This window comes from Acipenser ruthenus, chromosome 38, assembly GCF_902713425.1.
Source record: "Acipenser ruthenus chromosome 38, fAciRut3.2 maternal haplotype, whole genome shotgun sequence".
Taxonomy (NCBI): Eukaryota; Metazoa; Chordata; class Actinopteri; order Acipenseriformes; family Acipenseridae; genus Acipenser; species Acipenser ruthenus.
In genome coordinates, this window is record NC_081226.1 from 963,505 (window position 1) to 981,569 (window position 18,065).

The following is an 18,065-nucleotide window of genomic DNA, read 5'->3' on the forward strand; positions in this document are numbered from 1 at the left end:
GCAAACAATGCTGCTGTAAAAGTAATTATACATTGACCTCAGCTCTGGTTAATACATAGAAATAGATTATAATTTAGTGTAGAATTGTGTTCGGGACTCAGTCACAGGCCTGCTGGTCAAGCAAGGGTTAACAGCCTATTAACTACAGTGACCACTTTCAAGGGCAGCCTTTCTGCAGCGTGCACCTCTTAGGTGGACTGGAGATGCACAGCAGTATCATTACACCCCCTTTCCCAGCCCTGCAGCCCCTAGATAACAGCTGAAACACCCTCGACCCACGATAAAGGCAACCGCTGCAGATGCCTGCCTACTGAGGAACAGCTGCATGTTTTAACGGACGAGAAAACATGAGGAGGTTTTATAAAACCATTTAAAATGACATTGAAAGGCTTTATTTTTATTTATTTTTTAAAAGAGAGAGCTTGCATCTTCAAATTACATTTCTCAAGTTTCAAAACCGCATATTGGAGATCCTCTGTACAACGAATGGATGAACACAACAAACAGGATTTAAAAGCATTATTTTGTACAGTTTGTTGTTTCCGTCCTTGGTTAATGTAATAGCTTTATATACTAATTTAAAGCAGAATTGCACGAAAATCTTTTTTTATAGCGGCCATGGCATCTTCAAAAATGATCGCGCTCATGCTTATATTGACAATTTAGGGCCCTGCATGCACCCTGTCATGGCACTAAAACACTAATGATCTTAATCCATTGTAAGCAATGGCCAAAAGTTTTGCATCAGCCTATAGAATTAAGTCATTAGAATGAAACCTGCCGAATAATGTTTAGGTTAACATATTGAATGTTAACTGCTAAGTAGTTTTCCCATATACTTCACACACAAAAAAAAAACACTGCCAAATTGAAAAATGCGACATTTCAAAATCTAGGCTTCCGGTAGACTTTTGCAACATCATTTTGTAGTATCTTTGATTACCGTGATGGCAAATAAAAGATCTAAATTTTGTCCATACATTTTTTTTTTTTATTAATGTCTATCTATAATTCTAGGATATGAAAGTTTTTGGCCAGGATGGCCAGGAGACGCCTATCTTCTAGCAGTTTCACTCAGAGGACCTGTTATGGTAACAAAGGGACTGTTTAGTTTATTGAGACCTGTCTCGTCACTGACAGTATACAGAAAAGAGCTGGACTCAATACTGAGTAAGTGACACTGCACACATCTCACTGTAGAAACGCTGCGGCTCACCTCTATGTAACTTGGCATGCAGGGCAGAGGCTGGCCGTGAACCGGTAACCACACGCACAGCAAGCGAACACCTTAACCGCTGTGCAAAACAGCCAGGCTCCTCAGCATTCGTGTGTGTTTGTTCTGTCCCCGGTCCATCTCACGGACAGGGGACAGGACAGAATCCCTCAAAGCAGTGTATGACACAACACTGCCCGTTCCACATGCATATCACAGAGAACAGTTCAACGTTTGGGACAAATCCTTAGAAAATGTTTAGATTCTAAACAACTATTACCATCTGTTTCTTGCACAGTAGCATTTAGGACAAAAAAAGACTGCAAAGTATCTGTCAGCATACAGGTGTAAGATTTGGATTTGATTTGAACCAGATTCTACTGTGTGGTCCAGTGGTTAAAGAAAAGGGCTTGTAACCAGGAGGTCCCCGGTTCAAATCCCACCTCAGCCACTGACTCATTGTGTGACCCTGAGCAAGTCACTTAACCTCCTTGTGCTCCGTCTTTCGGGTGAGACGTAGTTGTAAGTGACTCTGCAGCTGATGCATAGTTCACACACCCTAGTCTCTGTAAATAAACAATAATAATAATTTGTGATGCAATTTCCATTAACAAAGTTTCTATTGTGATGTCATAATTAACATTCCACTTCCTAAAAAAAACAGGTTTTCCCTAAACAGCAGAACTGTGAAAATACATCTTCCTTTGTATCGTCATTCATGTGCAGTCTAAAAGACAATTAAATGGGATTTCCCTGGGCTTGATTTGATGCTGTTCCTAACTAACCCGTTCTTGAACTCTGTGTAATGGGTTAAATATGAATTATTAAAATGAACACATTAAAAAGCTGTTGGCTTACACAGTTGCAAAGGTGTTACATAATGAAATATAGTGGGTTTGTTGTGTAACTATATTGTTGGCATTATTTAAGGTAGTCAGATATTTCTAATCGCACTATTAGTACAATAGCATTTTTTTTTTTTTAACTAAAGCACAACTTATCGGTCACCAACCTCTTAGAAATAACTTAGATGACAGTGTTTTTACTGTGTTAAATTCTGTTTGTAATATGTAGGACAATGGGAACTCAATCACTCCACCTTAAAATTAGCATCCTTTTTTCACGAGCATCCGGTGAAAAAAAAAAAATTTAAAAAAGACAAGAATTAAGACGTAAGACAACCAAACCTACAACAAACAATAAAAAACCATTCTGTATGTCTTTTTTTAAAAACGTTAACAAAATCAGCCCTTTTGTGTTTTCTATCGAATCGATAAAACGAAACCAAAAATGACAATGGACTAAGAATGGAGGTCTAGTTCCAGCACTGACTGACTGACTGACAACGTTCGTGTTATTTTTTAATGGCTCTCAAATATAACGTTTCTTACAAGAAAAAATAAATAAATAAATAAATAATACATAAATAATAAAAACGTATTTATTAAACCCGCACGCAAGCGCGTTTACAAGTTACACACAGGCAATGTCATCTGGTCCAAAAGCATTTCATTTTTTTGTTCAGTTTTATTTTAAAATTTAAACTACAGACTTAAAGCATCTACATTTGTTTTCCTCAGACAGACAGTAATAACAATACTTCAGAATTTGTACAACAACAAATACCGGCGTATAGGCAAAACACAATGAAACAAAGCCCCGAACAGCGACTGATGGATAACAGATAGCCGCTGGATAATAAAGACGTGGTTATTTAGAAACACAATGATTTTTCAGACAACGATAATATGGGAAGTTACAAAAGCGTCAGTTTTCTTTGCGTCGTTTTTGTTCTACGGGACTTGTCTAGTGACTCTAAGCAACAACGTAGTTACAAATGAAACCAGAAAGCAATAGTTTATTTACTTATTTTAATTTGCTACAGTTTCTTTCATTGAAACACCAAACGCTACCGTGAATATGTTTAATTTAAAACAAAATAAATAAATAAATAAATAGCACCAAATTCAAACAAACCCCCCCTTTGTCGGCTACAGATACTAAAAAAAAATATATATCTGAATTCTGCTCACGTTTTCAAATGCACCCAAAGCAATTCAGAACATTAACAAACATGTAAATACCCACCTAGTTTCTACACCACTGCCAAAACACAGCAAATAACGGGATTTATTCTCATGCACCGATGAAAAAAAATATATAAAATAAAAAAAAATACTACTTACTCGAACATGTCATGGAGGTTTACGATTTAGCCCGATTCCAGTATTTTGGCTTTTGTTCTAACGTCTTCGTCTTTTTTAAGCGGATGTGATGTAAAAGTCTTTATTTGAGACGCATCCCCTTGTTTCATAAAAACAACAACAATACTGCATTGAATAAATAAAAGTCAACGGCGAGCCCCCCGTTTCGCGTTGCGGTGTGAGGAATGGAAGCCGCCGGTCGGCCCTCCTCTCTCAGTACTGTTAACTCAAGAGCCAGGTCTTAACACAGCCTGGAGGTTTGCTAAAACAAGTCAGCCACCCAATCGCCACATGCACCGCCACCTACTGGCCAAGGCTGGCATTGCAGAAAGCAAGCCACAGTCACCCGCACTTGAAACTGTATTGCTACTTGGAAAAACACTGGGCCGCTGATTAAAACTGCTGAAAACGAACACTTAAAAAAAATATATATATATATATATATATATATATATATATATATATATATATATATATATACACCACACACACACACACATTTACTGGGCATGTGCAATACTTCAGGATTATTAAAGTCAAGGATGCGTGCCTTACAAAAATATGCAGCAGTGTATTTTGCTGTGCTGCATTGCGATATGAATTGAATATGATTATTACTGCAACAGACGCACAGTATGAATCAGTTGTCTGTACTATAGTAGTAATAGGATCAATGTTTCCTATTGGACGCATAGAGGATTTCTGAAGGAGAGTTTAAACTTTTATCAGCCCCTGTTCCGTTTGGACATGCAGAAGTGAATTGATACTACTAGCTTCACAGATTAGTGCTAATCAGAGTCTATAAAAACCAAGCAACAGTACAAAGATTCGCTTTGCCTAGGCCTTGCACCAAAAATAAGCTTTCATAACAATGTTAAATGCAAAGACAATGTTATTTAAAGCCTCTGTTTACTGACGCAAGTTCCCGCTCCTTCTTCCCCATTTCCCTGTGCTGTGGAGTTTATGTAAATCACTTTGTTTGTTATGTAAATACTCTGGGTTTCTGACGCCTGCATATCAGCCCTGGTCTGGTCTATCTCTCCTACCGCAGATAACACGAGGGAAATGTGGACCTTCCAAGATTATCTGTCCTTGAGAGTTTGATACCATAGGACTCTGTGTACACTGGGACAGTTTGGGACAGTTCAGGCTTTTCAGCTCGCACCCCAATGCATTCTGGTACACTTGACCTGTCTCCGGTACCTTTCACAGTAGAACTACACTTCCCAGAATGCATTGCAATGGGAGCTGAAAAGCCTGACCTCTCCTAATGTCCATGGAGTCATATGGAAACCCTAAATAAACCTCGACACGCTGTGCATTGGAATTCCAGTGCTTTTAAGCCAACTGCAAATGTGACCCGTTTAATACAAAAGTCATGTTGCATTTTAACTTCTACAATGCACTACTCTGTTTTTTTATAGTTTTCTTCCTTTAAATGATAAACTTTACCTGCAGAGCCTTTTTTCAGGAGGAAAAAAAAATTAAACAGATCATCGCCCAATAGGAATGCTTGATGAGGATTGCCCAGTAAATGGTGCCTGAAACTACTGTACATATAAAAGTAATATATTCAGCTATCTGAACTCTGCCCCAATCCCTCAGAGAGACTGCGAGGGATTAAGCATGTAATAAACCACAAACAAATCTGATTCCCGCTGAACTGAAAACGTAATCTGTTTAGGGCTGCCGGCGCAGTGCGAGCTCGGGAATATTAGAGAGATGAAAGACGGGGGGGGGGGGGGGGGGGGGGGGGGATAATGCGGAGAGTCGCTCAATCCCGGATTATTGCCATGCAGGAAAATGAATTAACAGTTTTATATCCCCACTGTAGCACAGAAGAATACACTGAAGGCCTTTAATGCTACGTAGCTCTAAATCCGATCTGGAGGAGATATCGTGCATTTAAAAGCAGAGGGAACATTGAGACACCTTTTCAGGAACAGTGTCTTGAAACCAGGTTCCGGGAGACCTAGTTTTGTGGCAACCCTACCTACTGCCCGCCTTGCAGACAATAACAAGATCGTATAAATGAACTTCTGGTGCTGTGGCAAGCGTCAAAGTGACAACAGGGTCAGGAAAACTAGAAAGACTTCACTTACGAGAAATCAACCCATCTAGTAGGACATCTCTTATGTAGAAGAAGCTGACCTTTATAGAACAAGATGGTTTCTGGTAACAGTAAGAGACACTACGTGTTAACTTATTGCAAGCAGCCTGGACTGCTGCGCCTTTAAGAAGGAGAACAGCAGCGTCTCGTGATGTGAAGCCTCTCAGGTTCCAGCAGAAAGACGTTCTCATAACACGTGGAAAAGTTAGATCCTCCCCCCCATAGATTTATATATAGAACCATATCTAACCACACTAAACGTTTCCGTTGAGCATAGCTTACAACAGGGCTGTCCTGTCCTGGGGACCCCCTGTGTCTGCTGGTTTTCATTCCAACTGAGCTCTCAGTGACTTAACTAAACTCTTCATTGAACTAATAATTTGCTTAATTAGACCCTTTTCCTTGTTTTCAGCTCTTAAAACAGTGGAAGATTCTATAAACATTCTATAAGTAATTTGAAATCTGCAGCTTTTCAGAAGCCCTGAGAACTAAACTGCCTTAAAAAAATAAAAAATAAATAAATAAATAAATAAATAAATAAATAAAAAGTGCCAAAATATTTAGTTTGTTGTCGACTTTCACCCTGTGTGGAGTTTTATCTGACTGGAATTAGAAATAGTAAATAAAAATATAATGAGAGTCAATGAGGAGACCTCACAAATATAGGAATGCAAACATGTGTGTGTGTGAGAGAGAGAGAGAGAGAGAGAGAGAGAGAGAGAGAGAGAGAGAGAGAGAGAGAGAGCGCACCTTGGGATCTGTGAGATAAAGGCGCTATAGAAATGTGCATTGTGTTGTACTGTAGTGTATTGAATTGTATGGTATTGCTTTATACTGTATTATACTGCATTGCATTACAAATATGTGGGACTGAAGCAGCAGCACCAACCTGCAGTCATCGCTCCCCCTGCCTCTGTCCCTGCGGTCCCGCTGCAGCCACTTCCTGAGCAGGAAACTCCGTCGGCGCGGGGAGGAGCTGGGGGTGGAGCAGGAGGACCAGGGCAGGGCCTCCTCGTCACTCGAGGGGCTGATCTCGACAGAGGGGGGCTGGAGGAGGGTCAGGGGTGGAGGGAGGGTCTCCGGGGGCGACAGCAGCAGGTTCACTGGTTCAGCCTTCGATTTCAGCCCCCAGTCCCGGTGCGGAGCCCTGCGGCGGCGCTTGAAGCTGGGGGTGGAGGAGCGAGACCAGCTGTCAGAGTCCGAGGTGGGGGGGAGGACTTTTAGAGATGGGATCGGGACAGGCCAGGCCATTGTATGGGTTTGGTGAAGTGAATGTGTTTTTTTTTTTTTTCGGTCTGTGTTCTTGGCCGGGAACGTTGTTTCTTTTGATTGGGAATATCTGAAGACGGGGTTAAAATGCTGTGCAGGTTAGTGTTAATTGCTGCCAGCCAAGATAGTGTTGATTTTCCCCCAAAACTAAAAAAAGGCAACAGTTTGAAGGTTAAGAGTTTTGGAACATTCCAGGAACATTCTAGAATGGTTCCAGACACATTTTCTGTTTGCTGAATACTGCGCGTGGGAGCCACTGCCTCTTCTAGAGTCTTCTTTGTCAGGTTTTAACAGGTGATTCGTATGGATCCAGAAGATCTAGAGTTTTCCATCTCCACCACCACAGAACAGTTGCTGCAGAACACTGTTCTGTTACAGGTAGTTTGCAGTTAAATAAATGAGCAGATTAATCTTACAGCAGAACCGTGTTGCTTCCGCAGATTACCTTTAGGATAAGAAAATAAGGAAACCTGTTTGGGAATCAAAAAAAAAAAAAAAAAGGGCAGTAATTCAGACCTTCAAGTAAACACCGTGAATTAGATCCTCCTGATTTTTCAACAGCAGAAACTAGATGTTTTAGGTCATGCCATTGCCACAAGCAGCAGAATGTGTTTCCCTCCTTCTGAGAAAACTGCATCCAAACAAGAAGGAAGAGGCCAGATGTGTCCGAGAACTGCAAGGAGAAACAGATGTTGCATCACCAGCGGTTATTTTGGAGAGTAAAATTAGAAAACTGAAACACGGTCACCCTACAGCTAGGGTCAAAGGTTTTGCATCACCTAGAATTTTAGGATGATGAAAATAGATCAACATAATTTAGATCTTTAATTTCACATCATGTAAATCAAATAAAACTACAAAATAATATCGCAAAATTAATCTACTGGAAGCCATAATAGTAGTACAGTAGTATTTCATGTCACATTTTTTAATTTGTCAGTTTTTCTCTTATGCATATCCCAACTCCACCTAGATCTTTCTTAAGTGTATCATGTTGCCATGAAGGGTTGCTTATTTTAACTTGAAATGTATTTTGAAATCGAAGCGGTATTTTTAAAACGTTTGCATATTTGGAGTCATATTTTGGAGACAGTTCGAACTGTCATAATGTTGCCTTGAAACAATTATGTCAGCTAAACTGGGTCACTGATGAGCTGTCCTCAGCATGTTTTGGGACAGGCGGACCAGTGGTGTCCTAGATGAAAGCAAAACGAAATGCGGAAAAACAGCCGGGTGGACTAACAAACTCAGAAAAGATGACACATTAACTTGCGCTAGTCAGTGCTTGAAGTTGAAAAGCATTTCTCTAAAAATCTGCAAACCTGTAAATTGTTACATGCATACGTACACACTGCTGTGCAAAAGTCTTAGACATGTTGCGCTTTTCTACTCTGATGCATTATGAGCATCAACAATTTACTCAAAGCCTCCACTAGTGTTTTCTACTATTATAACAACCTTGCATAAAGAAGGAAACACATTGAGTGAAATAGCTTGCATCGCTCGATTTTCAAGGTGTGGTATCCGAAGCATAATCAACAAGTACAGAGAAACATCTGTAATTGACAAACCCAGGACTGGAAGACCCAAAAAGCTGTCTAACAAGGATGAGCAATACTTGAAGATAATATCCTTAAGGAATAGAAAGAAGACAAGCGTTGAATTGACAACAGAACTGGTGTTCCAGTCCTGGGTTTGTCAAAAAATAAAAAAATTAAAAAATAACTGTTGGCTTGCATTCATATTTTAAAGGAGGCTGAGTGGTCCAGTGTTTAAAGAAAAGGGCTTGTAACCTGGAGGTCCCCGGTTCAAATCCCACCTCAGCCACTGACTCCTTGTGTGACCCTGAGCAAGTCACTGAACCTCCTTGTGCTCCGTCTTTCGGGTGAGATGTACTTGTAAGTGACTCTGCAGCTGATGCATAGTTCACACACCCTAGTCTCTGTAAGTCGCCTTGGATAAAGGCGTCTGCTAAATAAACAAATAATAATAATTTGCCTTAAGCATGCCCTTAAAAGGACTGAATCACAAGTATTGCTGTTCATATTTGGTATAGGACTTTTGTTAAACTAACATTGACACGATAGTGTTTGTACATTCATTTTGGATAAAGAGGTGCAATGGCTTTACAAACATGCCAAAGATCTTTAATCTAGGTAGCCTAGTGATTTATTTCCTATACACAAAAAAACAGGCATGCAAGTCTACAGAACACAATGATTGTATTCAGCATTAAAAAAAGCGTTTTTCCAATCGCATTCGATGTGGTTAATGAGTAATTTCCTTCTCAATACGGTAACAAAAAACGATTGTTTCCATTCCAAGTCTTATTCTAAATCAGCTAGTTATAATCTGGTTGGGAATGTGCGAGTTTAAGATGTTGACGTCTGTACGAAAACACCCGTCTGGATAAAACTGCACAGCTTGACTGGTCTGTTTCAAGGAAGTCAATGTAACCTGTTTTTTTTTTTTAACGTTATGCTGGAACTCATATGACTGTGTGCCCCTAAAGGTCTTATCAATATGTCAACTTCTGAGATGACCGTTGATCTAAAGTGACAGTGAATCCATTTTACTGTCACTTCAATAGAAAACCTGTTAACACATTTAATCTCTTGTTATATATTTCCCTGGAGTGAGACAGTGAATTTCAAACCTAAACTACCGAAATGCATCTGACTGTACCTTTAGTAAAAATCCTTTTCAGTCCTTGTAGCGACAACACACTGCAATCTGTGCGACCCTGAGCAAGTCACTTCACCTCCATCTGCTCCGTCCTTCAGGATGAGACGTAAAACAAACGAGGTCCTATTGGAAGTGACTCTGCAGCAGCAGCTGTTGATGCATAACTCACCCCCTAGTCTCTGTAAATCCCTTTGGAGAAAAGCGTCTGCTAAATGACTGATTAGTAATAATCTACATTACATCCCAAGTAAACACTAAACAGAGCTGAATGCAAACGAATTTACAGGACTGCTTGTTGAATATCAAATTGAGAACACGCCTAACACCCTGCAGATTCACACAGGCCGATTCAGAATTTGCGCAACATTGACTTGCGAAAACTGCAGGGCAAGCAACGCAGAAACGTCAAAGACAAGAGATACTGTGACCCCAGCAGAGGGCTGTTCAATAACGCCAACACTCAAGTAGAACAACGCAAAACAGCAACGTGGAATTAGGAAGAGGACATACAAATACATCCAAATAAAATCACAGCAACGAAGGCTTGGCAGCGTTATGCTCGACTGCACTTCGCAACAGCACACGTGCTCGGTCAGATTTTGGTTCCCCGTTTCCTTTCGGTCACACGGAAGAGGATGTTTTTAAAAGTACTGTTATGAGCAAACCTGCCATCGCTGGTGTAAGAGGAGATGATCAAACACCGTGGTTTCCACAATATTGTGTACAGATCAACAGGGGTGTCTGTGGGCGGGGAGGGAGTGATAAGATTATAATAGGATCATCTTAATATGTAAAATTGTGGAGGTGTAATCTGGGAGGGAATGCGTCAGTTGATCACCACGCTATGGTGATCTTGAACGGACACCTGCAGGGCTAGCCTTTGTATTCCAGGGAAGGACAGCTGTGAGCTCAGGGGTGTAAAGAGGCAGGTGGACACCCACTGACCCTCAGCTCTCCTGTTCCGTTGCAGGGAGTCGCTTATAATAATAATAATAATAATAATAATAATAATAATAATAATAATAGAGACACCTGCCACATGTGCAAAAAAAAATAGCTTTTTATAGTTTGTCGCCAAACGAGTTAATGCATTTCCAACAAAGTCCTCTACACAAGCAAACCCTCATGCAATATTCCTGAGAGCCAGGCTGCACTGGGACGGTCTCTCTCCGCTCCGCACCCCAAGGCAAACCCGTTTTATGACATAGCCAGCGCGTGCCATTTCTGTGTATTAATTAACCAGGCAATCGAAGCCCAATGCTGTTGACAGCGCGGTGCTGTTCAAACGAGGGAAGGTTAAAACAGCACCCTTATCTCAAACAGCAGCGCAATACCGATAACAGAAAGCCAGCCACGCTCCAGCAAAATGCAATGGATTCTATGCGCTACTACTGTGCAACAGATTTGATTCATTTGGCTATGAAGGTCCCCTATGTGCTAGAGAACATACAAAGAGAGAACTCTCTTAAGCTTCAGATATCATTGTATCTTACTGTTTTATGGCATTTTTCAATTATTCTGCAGGGTTGTGTGTCCTGTTGCTCCACTAGGATATTTCCCCCCCTCTAAATCTGCCTTAATCTGGGTTGAGTTGTCTGGACAATCCTAGACGCTGGGGCGCTCAGGCTTTGTCAGTCCCAGCGTTAACTTTTTAATTAATTTTGCGTTTGCAAAAAGCGCCAAGAGAAAAACAAAAAAGTGAATTTCGCTACTTTTTAAAACCCCGCACACCACGATATTTAAAAGATAAATAACCCAAAGAACCACACAACGGTTACGCGTCGATTTCGTATCTAAAAAACAAACTAAACGCGTTCTTCCCTACCTCACACGAGAAGCACATCCACTTGTGGTATTCCCCTCCGGTTCAATTTGATAAACTAGCCTGGCAGTGGCTGTCGTAGAAATTAACTCGGTCTTTTCATACGAACACACCAACATTGTTGTCATTTTAGTCCGTATTTAAACGACAGCACACCGATACTAGAATCATTCGCTTGGTTTGCGGTTATTACAATAATCCATTTAATAAATAGGTGTATTTATTATTTTTTTCAAATCTTTCCCAGCAGCTGTTCGGTTTTTCTTACACAAACTCTACCAAAACTTTGGTGGTGGGGGGGTGGGGGCTCAATATATAAATCCAAACTTTAAAACCAATTATATCTGATGAAATTAATCGGAACCTTGGATAAACATTGAGTTTAGGACGCCTTTAGAAATTCAACTCCAATTTTATGATCTTTAAATGTATTGAAAAGGGTTTATTTAAACGTAACCCCAAATTGTACACCCCTCGTGTAAAACTTTTTGACCGGATCCACCCCTCCTATCTGAAGTAGCGGTGTTCTAGTCAAAGCAGCCCACTCGTGATACACCAATCCGAGCGGATTGCGTGTTTAGGGTGGGCTACAAAGGAGTGATATGTAATCCTGGAAATAAACACATACATAAACAAAACTGGCTCTGTGCCGTGACGGCAACTACGGCAATAAGTTCGCCATGTTGGCTCCAGCTTCCCTTAGTGTACTGCAAAAAGTTCCTCTACGTCAAAGCCTAAATGTCACCAGTTTCCCATCCACTAAGGTGAATGGCTGTTTTTTTTTTCTTTGGCTGTCGCGCCACCTGCCGGGCTTAGGTTGTATTTCAGGTTATTTCCAACACTATCATAACAGAAACAAATGCAGTGTACTGCACGTCGCAGGGATGTGAAACGAGACTCCTGTTGCATGCTGCAGCAGTCTCACCCATTCCAGGTTTTAATACGAGCTTGATTAGACACAGCGTATAGATAAACAAGCAGGTGTAAAACCAGGAATGGATCAAACTGCTGTGCAACGGGAGTCTTATTTACATCTCTACATCGGTACTAGGGAGGTAGGCAACACAAAACACTAATGATATACACATACCGTCATTTTATAATATTGCATGTGTAATGTTGACCTACAAGTTAGTACACACTATGTTTAATTAAAGAAAAAAATACAGTTATTACACTATTTGGTTACGTCTGCCCCCCCTTCTGAAAGAACACATGCTATTTTATGGACATTACAAACTGTGGTGTATTTAAAACAATCTAGATTTTGTTAAGTCCACCCTTTTTCTGAAAGAAACCGTACGTATTAATATAAGTTGCCATGGAGACCAAAAAGCAAACGACGTTGAGGATTCTCCCGTGTCCGCGCGCGGTGTTCTCCCACCAAGTTTACCTGCGCAACACCAGACTAGGCTACCACCGATAACTATTTACTGTTTTTACGTTTCACCAGTTGATCGGGTGCAGATTTAGTACGGTAATAACTTGGCAGGTAAACGCCGGTTTAGTTTTTTTGTTGTTTTGTAAACAGTTTGGTATATTTATGTATTATTTTACAAATAACCCCCCCTTCACGCAACATCTGTAAAGGTGCAACGCATCAGCGTGATCTAAAGTCATGCATTCGAATGTAAAGATCTCTATTAAAGACTTTGCCAGTTTTATTAAAATGGTTGCGTTTGTATGTACAAAACTAACTAAATACAAATTCGATTAATTTTATTGTCATTTATTTTTAAAACAGCACTATAACGTATAAAATATCCGTATATGTAAATTAGTACCCTAAGAAAATTAACAGCATAGGCCTTACCTATTGAGTTTGTAATAGTTTGACACATTTTACATAAATATTTAATTTGCATAACCTTTCTTTCTTTCTTTCTTTCTTTCTTTCTTTCTTTCTTTCTTTCTTTCTAAACATTTTATTTTAATGTTTCAGTGAAAAACCTCTTTAAAAATCAAACATAACCCTTTTATATTTCTATTAAAAATATACTGGCCTTTTTTTCTTCCTTTTCAGTATTTTAACTGCAGAGTTAAAGAAAGCGATAAATGATCGACCTTAAATGTGCAGTTTTAAAATCCTTTACCATTTCCAATGTATCTGTTATGTCCCCAATTCGAGTTTTTCGCAAAATCAACCCTCAGTAACGTTTGTATAAAAGGTTACTGTACTACTGTAATACAACTTTACCGGTTAATGCTATATTTTCACTTAACATTCTTTTTAAGCTAATGTGTCGCACTGTGTGGTGCACAGAGACTGTACAGCCGAGTCTTACCCGAACCCTGCATGCTCATGTCCGGCGGTCCGTTGGCTGGAGGCGTTTTCCTCAGCAGGCGGTTATGCTGCAGCTGGGAGACACACCGTCTCCGATGTCATATGCAGATAGATGGCACAGTGCTAAAGTCTAAATGACCTTGATCTGTTGAGAAACAAACAGACCGCGTCAAAACGCACTGCCTCACATAGCTGCAGTGCTGCACACCGAGTGTTTTAAAATAAGGTGATCCTATACGGTGAAATAAAGATTTGTTTGGGCAACCAGTTTTTAATCTTCTTAATCTTTTCATTAACTTCAAAAACGAGCGTCGTTTTATATCCCGCCCCTCGGTCACACATTTTTAATTAATTTTCTTTAACTCGAAGTTTGAGAAGTTGCACTGCCGGTTATCAAATTCAGTTCCCCGTGAAATTCTGTGCCACCTGTTTTTTTTTTTCTTAATATAGAGTCACATTATGGGCAACGCGGTTATAGGTGCGGTTTATTTAGAAAACATAGATTATTATTATTATTTATTTCTTAGCTGACGCCCTTATCCAGGGCGACTTACAATTGTTACAAGCTATCACATTATTTTTACATACAATTACCCATTTATACAGTTGGGTTTTTACTGGAGCAATCTTGGTAAAGTACCTTGCTCAAGGGTACAGCAGCAGTGTCCCCACCGGGATTTGAACCCACGACCCTCCGGTCAAGAGTCCAGAGCCCTAACCACTACTCCACACTGCTGCCCTGAAGTAGCGGTGATATTACATTTCAACTTAAAAAGCATTGAGGAACTGAATTTGATACTCTGTCATTACATTTTATATTAGTCTGTTTTATAATTGAATAGTTGAATTGTTAATTTAAAAAAATGTGTAGTTCTCTGTGATGAAAACGCGATAGAAATGTGTATTTTATTATCTTTACCAGAGGAAAAGGACGGCATCTGGTTTGATATCTGAACAGGTTTCACAGATTGGTTTAATGGTGCGGGTGGAAACCTTAGCTCCGACTAACCCCACAACTCTCCCACGCAGGCTCCACATCTTATCTCTCTCCACTCTCCTGGAAGTGTGCGACCTTGTCAGCCGGAGCTGAGTGACCTTGCGGTTCCCAAGGGGAACGCCATGGCTGGGAGATAGCGGTGCTTGTGTAAGAGATACAGGCACGAGATTATGGGGAGCCTCTCCTTGAGTCTGATGGAGAGATAGGATGGAGACAAGGACACACTGGAAGATAACCAGCAATGCAACACTCCTTTGTCATATCCTAAGCGAAGACTGTTGACTTCAAACAGCCAGGAACCTGCGCTCCCCTGACTGTGTGACCCACCCTGCACAGCACGCGGCCGTGCCTTTACCAGGGGAGACCCTCGGGGACCCCTGCGCTCCCCTGACTGTGTGACTCCCCCCCCGCACACCACACACCCGTGCCTTTACCAGGGGAGAGCCTCAGGGACCCCTGCGCTGTCCTGACTGTGTGACTCCCCCCTGCACAGCACGCGGCCGTGCCTTTACCAGGGGAGACCTTCCGGGACCCCTGCGCTCCCCAGACTGTGTGACTCCCCCCTGCACACCACACACCCGTGCCTTTACCAGGGGAGACCCTCGGGGACCCATGCGCTCTCCTGACTGTGTGACTTCCCCCTGCACACCACGCAGCTTTAAATTTACAGCTATGGCCAAATGTTTTGCATCAGCTAGAATTGTAGGATTGAAACATTATTTAACGTCATGTGATCAAATAAACTGCAAAATGATATCGCAAAAGCCATAATAGTAGTGCAGTATTTATTTCATGTTAGATTTTGAAAAGTCAATTTGTCCGGTTTTTTTTCGATATGGAAAACTGGTAACGTGTCGCTCAAAATAAAGCGCGGCCCGAATATTTGCCTTTCTGGTTTTCTGTGGGTTTTCTCATGCCATCGTAGGTTTTTTTAAAAAATAAAGCAGGTGAGACGACAAGCAGGCTTTACTCGATCTTTAAAAATCAATATTGACTCGGGGACCTCGTGTATCAATCTATGCCCGCTCCACAGGCTTCATACTGTATGATGTGGGTCTATCCGTCCCGTTTGAATACTACAGATACTCTGTTAGCAATCCCACTACATCACAACTAGTTGGATTACTGAATAAATACTACTAGAGAATAATTGCAAGCACCGTAAAACAGTATGGGGGGGAAAAAAGCAATTTGATATTACTCTGTGAAGATACATTAATAATAATAATAATAATAATAATAATAATAATAATAATAATAATAATAATAATAATAATAATAATAATCATCAATGACAGGTCATATTTTAAGACCAATTTTATTTCATCACCCTGTACTGTATAGCCTACTGGTTAAAATAATAAGGAAAAAGAGTCGTGTCAGTAAAAAAAAATAAGTTCCTAATAATGTGTCAGTGAGTAACCGCTTAAGTACTGCAGCTGTTGACCATCGACTAAACATTTTTGAGAATGTCCATAAAAAATAAAAACAAACACTGTTGATCGAAGAATTAGGAGCCGTATCTAACCAGAGATGAGAGACAAAGATAAGTTGAGGTGATCTCTTTTATTGGACGAACTAAACGATAATTAATCACAATTGTATAGTTCTCTTCTTCAGGATAGAGAAACTGATGTTTACATTTAAAGAAACTACACAACGATATCGCAAAAGTCAACTTGAAGCCATAATAACCCATTTGTAGTTTCATAATAATAGACCTTTTGTAGTTTCATTTTGTATTTATTTATTTTTTTGTTACCGACACGACTCAATTTCATTAAAAAAAAAAAACCCAGAACAAAACAAACAATGTTATCAAAAGCCACAAAACAAACACGAATCCTAAGATATTCAACAACGACATGTATAAAACAATATTTAACTTGGGATTACCTGGCATTTAAAAGGCAAAACTGCGGCGGTCGGTTTATTAAAGGAAGCCGAGCGCCTTATTTGTGTGTTTGCGAATGAGCTCAGAGTACTAATTACACCGGCAATACCGTAACCAAGGAAACGGCATGCACAGGGATGGATGCTGTAAGGGTTAGAAGGAAATGCATTTCACATCTGGGAGCAGGGCCCAACTCACAATGGACACAGGTTTCAACAGCCATAGTTCTACAGAAATCTGGATTTAAAAGAAATAGTGACCAGTAAAGTCAAGCTGCCTGCCATAGACATAGTTCATGTAGGCTAGATGAGCCACACTGCCATTAGATTAGTAAGCACCAGCGCCATCTAGTGCACAGCTAGTATATTTCCGGAAAAACAAAAGGAAACTTGAGTCAAAGTGGCAGATCATTGGAGGGCGCTGGCAATTGCGTTTATAAAGACACGTTGGATGATTGCCTAAATCTACGGCAAGCAACTGAAACTCTTTAAAATAACGTCTGGTAATTCATAATGAGTTCCGGCTGAATATCACAGGAATATCACAGCTGAATATCTTCTGCAAGTCCTCCGAGTTCTGAAGTCATTCATTTTGAATTCCGCCCCCTGTTGATTCATCATGTGAGAAGTGTTCATTCATGAAAGAATGCATGCCTTACACACATGATCCACGTCGCTTGTTACAAAGGAACATGGAATGAAGAAGGGTGGTAATTAATTCTACATGAATTTAAAATGAATGACTTCAGAACTCAGAGGAAGTGCAGACGATATTCAGCTGTGATTCCTGCGGGATTCAGCCGGGAATTCATTAGGAATTTGCGGCCATTATTTTAAAAGTGTTACCAATAAAATATCTAAATTATGTTCATATATATATATATTATGTCTCACTCCTAAAAAAATTCTTGGCGGATGTATCTGGCCCCACTTGTTAATTTCAATACTAGAAATAGCACCACAAATTTGCATTGTTTTGGTATTTGCATACACACGTCACCACTTTGACAGCTGAAGTACTGTTCTGCGTCTTCCCCATTATTTAAAAAAAACACAGTCACTGTATGTCAATGAAAATATGTGGCTTAAAAGTAATGCAAACTCTGTTGTGTTTAATGGCTGCCAGTAAGTATCGCATTGGCTCTAGTTTACACTCTCATTGCAAGTATCTTTTTTTAAATTCCAGGACCCCCTTGTAAATGAGGCCACAGTCTCTAAGAGTACATCTTTTGGTTAAATAAATAAAGCTTTCCAGTATCAGTCCTAATGCTAGACTGTAGTGCATTTTGCTATTTTCTTATTAACTGATGGAGTTTGTTTTCTGTCTACAACATAGACGCACTGTGCTGTACATGTATTCTGCTACTGCCTTGAATCCACATATCCTGTTATTATCCTGAAGATTATCACAGCAGCTGCCCTTGCCTCGTCTTTCTGTCAGTGCCACACTATTGCTGCCTTGCTATTGAAGATCACGTGTAAAGTTGTAAGTTAGCACTGCTGTTATAAATACACACAATATACTCACGACTTAGAAGAGGTAAGCAGTTGCCAGCGCTAACTTTAACTAAACAGCCGGGCGCACTCT

The 18,065-nt window shown here is 40.3% G+C and overlaps 1 protein-coding gene across 6 annotated transcripts in view; it reads right to left on the bottom strand.

The window, feature by feature from the left end:
* The window catches only part of LOC117434275 (protein Aster-A-like), a 40,065-nt gene extending 26,459 nt beyond the window's left edge, over window positions 1–13,606 (bottom strand). For 2 of the 6 annotated variants that reach the window (XM_059009125.1, XM_059009124.1), the window contains exon 1: window positions 6,417–7,240. In XM_059009125.1, coding sequence (XP_058865108.1) covers window positions 6,417–6,778 — 362 coding nt within the window. In that variant the 5' untranslated portion in view covers window positions 6,779–7,240. Of the gene's footprint in view, window positions 1–3,399; window positions 3,748–6,416; window positions 7,246–11,306; window positions 11,535–13,588 lie in introns of those variants that run through there. The other 4 variants (XM_059009129.1, XM_059009126.1, XM_059009128.1 and 1 more) reach the window with 4 other exon arrangements.
* Between the last annotated feature and the right edge of the window lie 4,459 nt (window positions 13,607–18,065).